This window comes from Rhinopithecus bieti, unplaced genomic scaffold (genome assembly GCF_001698545.2).
Source record: "Rhinopithecus bieti isolate Rb0 unplaced genomic scaffold, ASM169854v2 scaffold_2917, whole genome shotgun sequence".
In the NCBI taxonomy this organism is placed as follows: Eukaryota; Metazoa; Chordata; class Mammalia; order Primates; family Cercopithecidae; genus Rhinopithecus; species Rhinopithecus bieti.
In genome coordinates this window covers 1962578-1971037 of record NW_016804148.1, presented here as the reverse complement: position 1 = coordinate 1971037, position 8460 = coordinate 1962578, and the positions used below count along the sequence as shown (strand labels likewise).

At 31.9% G+C, this 8460-nt stretch overlaps 1 protein-coding gene across 1 annotated transcript in view; it reads right to left on the bottom strand.

Annotated features, from left to right (window-relative positions):
• LOC108526186 (polypeptide N-acetylgalactosaminyltransferase-like 6) overlaps positions 1 to 8460 on the bottom strand; it is a 555870-nt gene that overhangs the window by 33996 nt on the left and 513414 nt on the right. Inside the window, exon 4 of the mRNA XM_017866840.1 lies at positions 613 to 751. Coding sequence (XP_017722329.1) covers positions 613 to 751 — 139 coding nt within the window. The remainder of the gene's footprint in view (positions 1 to 612; positions 752 to 8460) is intronic.

Genomic DNA, 8460 nt, shown 5'->3' with positions numbered 1-8460 from the left:
TTTTTTTTTTTTTTTTGTATTTTATAGTAGAGACGGGGTTTCACCATGTTAGCCAGGATGGTCTCGATCTTCTGACGTCGTGATCCGCCTGTCTCAGCCTCCCAAAGTGCTGGGATTACAGGCTTGAGCCACTGTGCCCGGCCTCATTACTTATTACTTTTGGATTATGGATGAATTCATTTAGGGTATTCTTTATGAAAATGCAACAACCATGGCACTAAATCTGTCTGGGGTGAGAATTAAGTTTATAGAAGACATGCACATGTAGACAGTTCTGGTAGCTCTAATAACCAGCAAAAAATATTTGCTTTGTAATTTACATGATCAAAAGTTTAAAGTATGGACATTGTCTTAAAAGATTTCATTTTAATGAGTTAACACAGTCAACAAAAATTTGTATTTAATATTTTTCAGAATTATTTTGAAATGTTAATGGTTACTCCAATTTAGATCAAGTATATTTAAGATGATGCAATATGAGTTTTATCAAAATTATTGGGATAAAATATTTGGTTACATATGTCACAGTGATACACATTTTAAAAAACAATCAAAGGACAAAACAAACAAACCAAAAAAACCCACCCTGATCACTGATATCCTGATACTCACTTAGCGTGACGAATATCTGGCAGAGACCTCTCTAGCGCAATGTTGTTGCTGACGAAAATATTAAAACCATTTTCCCTGTAAGCTGAGTCATCATGGTCCTCTTCAGTAAGGGGGTAAGGTTTCCCATGTTCACCTTTCCCTAGTAGGAGAAAACAAAATGAGATTATCATCTCTCTAAAAGCCATTTTATCTTCTAGAACAGATATGAAGACTGGAATGTGTATCATCACCTATTGCTGTGCTCTGCAGAAGGAGCTAGTACTAAGATTTTATTATATTATTTTATTTTAATTGCCTTTAAGTTAACGAAATATACTCAATATAAAAAGCAAACAACACAGAAGTAGAAAGTGTAATCTCACATTGCAGAACCACTGTCAAAATTTTTAGTGTATGTTTATTAATATTTGTATGCAGATTCTAATACATATACTGATTTGTAATTTGACTTTTTCCAGAATAATTGTATACTTTTCATTTACTTACAACACTTGATGTTATTTGATTGTATTCCAATTTACACCATTCCACTGAAAACATACTATTATTTCTAATTTTCCCATTACAATGAAAATCTTTGCTTTTCACAGTTATGCATTTTTGAAAGAGAAGCATAAAGTACTAAAAATGGAATTACTGAGATATCTTTAAAGTACTTGCAAGAGTTTTGACACATCCTGAGACACACTGTAAATTTCCAACTTCATCAATAAAATATATATTCCTCATATTTTAGTTTGATATTCCTTGATTACTATGAATTAATAATTTCTTATATTTTTATCATTGGTATTTCTTTCACTGTGAAATGACTGTTCAAGCATTTTTAAAAACAATTTTTGTTTTTTACATACTATTTTATATTTTTGTTAATTATATGTGCTGCAAATATTTTTTATTAAATCTAATTAATTTTTTAATCCAGATTTTATTTTTTTCTTTTATAATTTCTCATTTTATATTTTACATATTTACAAAGAAAGTCTTCCCTAGTCCAATATCATTTTAGTATCCATTTAAAACTCAGAGTTTTATTTTATCTATTAAAATTTTGAAACATCCAGAATATGTTTTGGTGTGAGAAGGGAGATAAATATAATTTTTATTTTTTTCAAAACAAAAGTTCAGGCAGTTATAGAAATACCATTTATTGAGGTTGGTCACAGTGTCTCAAGTCTGTAATTCCAGCACTTTGGGAGGCCAAGGCACGCTGATCAACTGAGGCCAGGAGTTTGAGACCTGCATGGCCAACCTGGCGAAATGCTGTCTCTACTAAAAATACAAGAATTAGCCAGGCGTGGTGGCACACACCTGTAATCCCAGCTACTGGGGAGGCTGAGGAATGAAAATCGCTTGAACCCAGAAGGCAGAGGTTGCAGTAAGCCAAGACTGGGCCACTGCACTCCAGCATGCGTGACAGAATGAGACTCTGTAATTAAAAAAAAGAAAAAAAATTATTGAGTAATTTGCTTTTTTCTTCCCTGCTTTAAAACACTACATACAAAATTTTGTACACTTGCTCGTGCATATTTAAAAATTACCATGGCATTTCACTGTTATGCCAATGCTTGCACTGGAAACATCGTGGTAGTAACCTCTTTTAATGTATGCAAAGCCATTTCTTACCGTATTCTTTTTCCAACTAATAACATGTTTACTTTTCTGTATGAACTGTTTAATAAAATGGCCTTTCTGGATTTTGTTTTTTAGATTACATTAGATTTTCTGGTTCATTCTTATATAATTGATATTTTTATATGTATCAGCTATTTTTCAAGTGTTCTGCCCTTGGACCTCAGTGGCATTTTATACAATTTTCATTCTTTTAGTCCTATGCAATTTTTGGTAAATTTTTGTAGATGTGTTTTATCTTCATTGTATTATGTGTAGTACCCTTTTTTTCATTACATTTTTCTAAATGGCACACACTAAAATTATATATTTTATACTTCTTATTCAGACACCATACTGAACTATTTTTTAAATAATTTTAAAAAACTAGTGTTTTACAGATATACAATGTTTATTTCAAATAATAATATCTTGCTTCCTCTTTCTTCATAACTCACAATTTCTTATCTAATTATATTGTTAACAATAAATAATTTTTAACAGACATTTACTCTGGTCTTGACTTTAATACAATTGTTAAGTATTACAGATTTAAGCTGAGTAATTAATATGTATTTGTATGTGTATGTGTTTGAGTGTCTAATAATATGTATTTATAATTCATCATTTAAGAAAGAATATTTCTAGTACCCTTTAAAACAAGGTTTTTATTCATTCATAGGATATGGAAGTTTAAAAAATACTTTTTAAAAATCTTTAGAGATTTTTACATTTTTCACTTTAGTAACCTTGATTTACAAACATGTTATTCATTTTGTATTACTAGAATTCAAGATTTTGTTAGGAAATTTGGTTTCCATATCAGTGATTCCTCAGAAAAAAAGGCATCTTTCTTTTCTTAGTTTCTTACTACTACTGCCCTTAAATTCAATAGCGCTGACCACCAAGATCAAATGGCTGGGGATTGATAAGAAATTATATTCTCACAAAGCAGACTGAAAACCTCTCCAATCAAAGGAAAAGAAACAATATATTTAAAGACATTTGGCCTCAAAAAACCAAAACCAAAAACAAAAAGCAAAACTTCATCTTCTTTGCTTCCCTGTTTGATTTCTTAGGAGAAAATGTCACTTATTACTTTTCAACCTAAATGGAAAATAAATCAGTGAGAAATTTCATATCTATAACAGCTAGTTATTGAGCATCCATAATGTACAAAGTATTGTGTTAAATTACTTCATATAAATTTTTTAACCCCACACAGTTACATCTTGGAATAAACATTGTGCTACCTAAGTTACATGTAAATAAATAAAAGAGAGACTAATGCTCACTAGCACTTCCATAGTTACAAATTAGCCATATAACGTGGGGAAATGTTTAAAAGACATAAATCTTTCTCCCATTAATGACAAAATTAGCTGTAAGGTCTCTTGGACTTATATAGTCTGTGGTTTTAACTAGATCTATGTAATTCCATAAATCCTATTTAAAAAGAAAATTTTATGCCAGGTGCAAGTCAATAAATGTGATACACCACATACACAGAATTAACAACAAAAATCATATGATTATCTCAATAGATGCAGAAAAAGCATCTGACAAAATCCTGTGTCCTTTTATGATGAAAACCCTCAGTAAAACTGGCATAGAGGGGACACACCTCAAAGTAATAAAAGCTATTTATGACAAACCCACAGGCAACATTATATTGAATGGGGCGTTGCGGGGGGGGGGGGGGGGTGCGGAGTTCAAAGCATTCCCCTGAGAACTGCAACAAAACAAGGATGCCCACTTTCACCACTTCTTTTCAACATAGTACTGGAAGTCCTAGCCAGGGCAATCACACAAGAGAAAGAAATAAGGGGCATCCAAATTGGTAAAGAAGAAGTCAAACTGTCATGGTTCACCAATGATATAATTATGTACCATGAAAACCCTCAAGAGTCATCCAAAAAGCTCCTAGTTTACTAGTTTACTGAATTCATTTATCAGTAAAAATTCATTTACTGATTTTCCCATTACAATGAACATCTTTACTTTTCACAGTTATGCATTTTTGAAAGGGAAGCATAAATTCCTAGAAATGGAATTACTGAGATATCTCTAAAGTACATATAATGGTTTTGACACATCCTGACACACATTGTACATTTCCAACTTCATCAGTAAAATATGTATTTTTCATATTTTAATTTGACATTTCTTGATTACTATGAATTAATAATTTCTTATATTTTTATCATTTGTATTTCTTTCACTGTGAAATGATTGTTCAAGCATTTTTTAAAATTTTGTTTTTTACATACTATTTTATATTTGTGTTAATTACATATGTTGCTAATATTTTATTTTATTAAATCCAATTAATTTTATCAGTAAAAATTCATTTACTGATAAATGAATTCAGTAAAGTTTCAGTATACAAAATCAATGACTACAAATCAGTAACACTGCTGTGTACCAACAGTGACTAAGCTGAGAATCAAATCAACAACTTAACCACTGTTACAAGAGCCAATTAAAAAAAAAACAAAAAACTTGGGAATATACCTAACCAAGAAGGTGAAATATTTCTACAAGGAAAACTACAAAACACCACTGAAAGAAGTGACTGATGACACAAACAAATGAAAACACATCCCATGTTCATGAATGGGTAGAATCAATATTGTGAAAATGTCTATACTACCAAAAGCAATCTATACATTTAATGCAATTCCAATCAAAATGCTATCATAATTCTTCATAGAACTAGAAAAAGTAATCCTAAAATTCATATGGAACCAAAAAGGATCCCACATAACCAACGCAAGAATAAGAAAAAAGAACAAATCTGGAGGTATCACATTACCAGACTTCAAATTATACTACAAGGCTATAGTTATCAAAACAGCATGATATTGGTATAAAAACAGGCAAGTACACCACTGGAACAGAATAGAGAGCCCAGAAATAAAAGCAAATACTTATAGCAAACTGATTTTTGACAAAGTGAACAAAACACAAAGTAGAGAAAGGACATCCTATTCAACAAATCGTGCTGGAATAATTGTCAAGCTACATACAGAAGAACAAAACTGGATCCTCATCTCTCAATTTATACAAAAATCAATTCAAGATGGATCAAAAACTTAAATCTTAGACCTAAAATCATAAAATTCTAGAAGATAAAATCAGAAAAGCCTTCTAGACATTGGTTTAGGCAAAGACTTCATGGCCAAGAACCCCAAAGCAAATGCAAGAAAAACAAAGATAAATAGATGGGACTTAATTAAACTCAAAAGTGTCTGTGCAGGAAAACATATAATCAGCAGAGTAAACAGACAACCAACAGAGTGGGAAAGCATCTTCATAAACTATGCATCTGACAAAGGACTAACATTCAGAATCTACAAGCAACTCAAATCAGCAAGAAAAAAAAAAAAAATTCCATCAAAAAGTGAGCTAAGGACATGAATAGACAATTCTCCAAAGAAGATATACAAATGGCCAACAAACATATGAAAAAGTGCTCAGTATCACTAATTATGAAGGAAATCCAAATTAAAACCATAATGTAATACCATCTTACTCCTGTGAAAATGGCCATAATTTAAAAATCATAAAATAGTGGATGTTGGTGTGGATGTGATTAAAAATGAACACTTTTACACTGCTAGTGGGAATGTAAACCAGTACAACCACTATGGAAAACAGTATGGAAATTTTCTAAAGAACTAAAAGTAGAATTACCATTTGATTCACAAGCCCACTACTGGGTATCTACTCAGAGGGAAAGAAGTCATTATAAGAAAAAGACACTTACATATGCACGTTTATAACAGCACAATTCACAATTGCAAAAATATGGAACCAGCCTAAATGCCCATTAAACAATGAGTGTATAAAGAAAATGTGGCATATACATACCATGGAATACTACTTAGCCAAAAAAAAAGGAATGAAATAATGGCATTTGCAGCAACCTGGATGGAGTTGGAGACCATCATTTTAAGTGAAGTAACTCAGGAGTGGAAAATCCAACATCATATGTTCTCACTTATAAGTGGGAGCCATGATATGAGGAAACAAAGGCATAAGAATAATATTATGGACCCTGGGCACTCAGGGGTAAGGGTAAAGGCACTCACTGGGGACAGTGTACACTGCTCAGGTGATGGGTACACCCAAATCTCAGAAGTCACCACTAAAAAATGTATCCATGTAAATGTTTTCCCAAAACTATGCAAATAATAAAAAAAGAAAATTGTACTGTAAAGTAGCCTTTCCTTTCTTCAACTTATTTATTTATTTATTTATTGGAGATGGAGCTTTAGCTCTGTCAACGAGGCTGGAGTGCAGCATTGTGATCTCGGCTCATCGCAAGCTCCACCTTCCAAGTTCAAGCGATTTTCCTGCCTCAGCCTCCCGAGTAGCTGTGATTGCAGGCACCTGCCACCATGCCCAGCTAATTTTTGTATTTTTAGTAGAGACAGGGTTTCACCACATTACCCAGGCTGGTCTCGAACTTCTGGTCTCAGGTGATTTTCCCAGGTAGGCCTCCCAAAGTGCTGAGATTACAGGCATGAGTCACCGCTCCCGGTCAATATATTTTTATTTTTAAATTCATATGCCCTAAGTAAAATGTATACATCCACCCGAAGCTTCTTTTAAAACATTTTTGTACAGTTATTTTAGAGCTGAGCCTTTAGATTCAGTCACTTCTAAGAGTATAAAATAAAAATTTAAAGCTACCCATTCATTAGAACATTTGTCAATTAAAGGGAAATTTATTTTATTTGTACATCAATTTGGTGTTCAGAGTGATGAATCTCATGAGATAAAGCTTTTTAAATGAATGAATGATTCTCTAAAGGTATAAAACAAAACTCGTGAGTCACCAATTATGGGGTACTAGACATTCCTTCTTTGCAGTTGTGAGAATAGGATTTAAAATGGTACACTTTTATACATAAAGCCAGCAGTTTTTACTGAAAATTCTATCAACTCATCTTAAGTTCTAATAGGTAGAGCATCATGGTCTATATTGTCTCATACAGTTTTACATTGCTTTTGCAAACAACAAAACAAAATAAAGTAGAAGACTCTAAAGAAAAAAAAATTGTATGTTTGAATATTTATGATAATATTCAGATGTTTTAACAGTGGTTATTTCTCTACTGTTACACCTATTTCAACACTAAAATTTATAATATAATTTACTATTATCAAATATAAAATCAATTCAGCATCTTTCTTTAAATATGAGACTTAGTATACCATCTGCTATGTTCAAAATAGTATGGAAGGTATGTGAGATGTTTTAAATAATCAAAATATACAAATTAAATATCACATTTAAATGTATAAGTATTAAGCAGAAAAATTGCTGTCTTATAAATATATCTTTGATACTATGTATACTCAAGGCAGATAGTAGATACTTAACATGAAATTTATGTTAATTTTCTCATTGTGTACCTGGCATTTTTTCCCCAGCTAAATGACATTTTATTAGTATGGCAGTCTTGTACATTGGCATGCCTACCAATTTTTGATGTGTTTATTGATCATCTACTATATGCAACACTGGGTAGGGAAATTGAAAATATGGATAGTATAACCCCAGGCCTGAAGCAGCTAGAAATATTCTATGATTGAAAAGATATAGGGAAAACTTATAAACCAGCAATTGTGAAGTGGTAACATATTTGTGGAATTGAATGAAGTAAACAATAAGCCCTAGAAGAGTTTCAAAATTGTGGCAAACTAATGAACTTTGTATAAACTGGAAACTCCAACTAGGAAAAGTGAAATTTCAGCTCAAATTGGAAGAAGAGTAGAGAATTAAAATAGTTTTTGTGTTAAGTATGGGGCTAGGGAGACTTTACATAAGAAGAAATGGGGGTGAATGAATTTGTACAGACAGGGCTGTTGAAAATCCTGTTTGGAACATAATAAAATTGATCTAAATAGAGATCTCATAAGATGGAATACTGAGAGATAAAGTAGGTTTATGTCAGAAAGAGAGAAAAAAAAAAAAACCTGTTGGTGACACTTCAAAGTATTTTAACTATTTCTTACAACTAAGTAGAATACAAGAAAACTTAAATCAGTGTTTTACACTTTTCTGAGGAATCTTGAGCATAAGCAGTTGAAACACTCAAGAATTTTTATAGTCAGACCTCTGCTCATATATGATTTTTTGGAGAAATTTTTCATAATTAACACAATTAAACCAGCATCACCAGGACATCAGGACCTAGTTCCCAAATTTGCTTCCCCCCCCCCCCC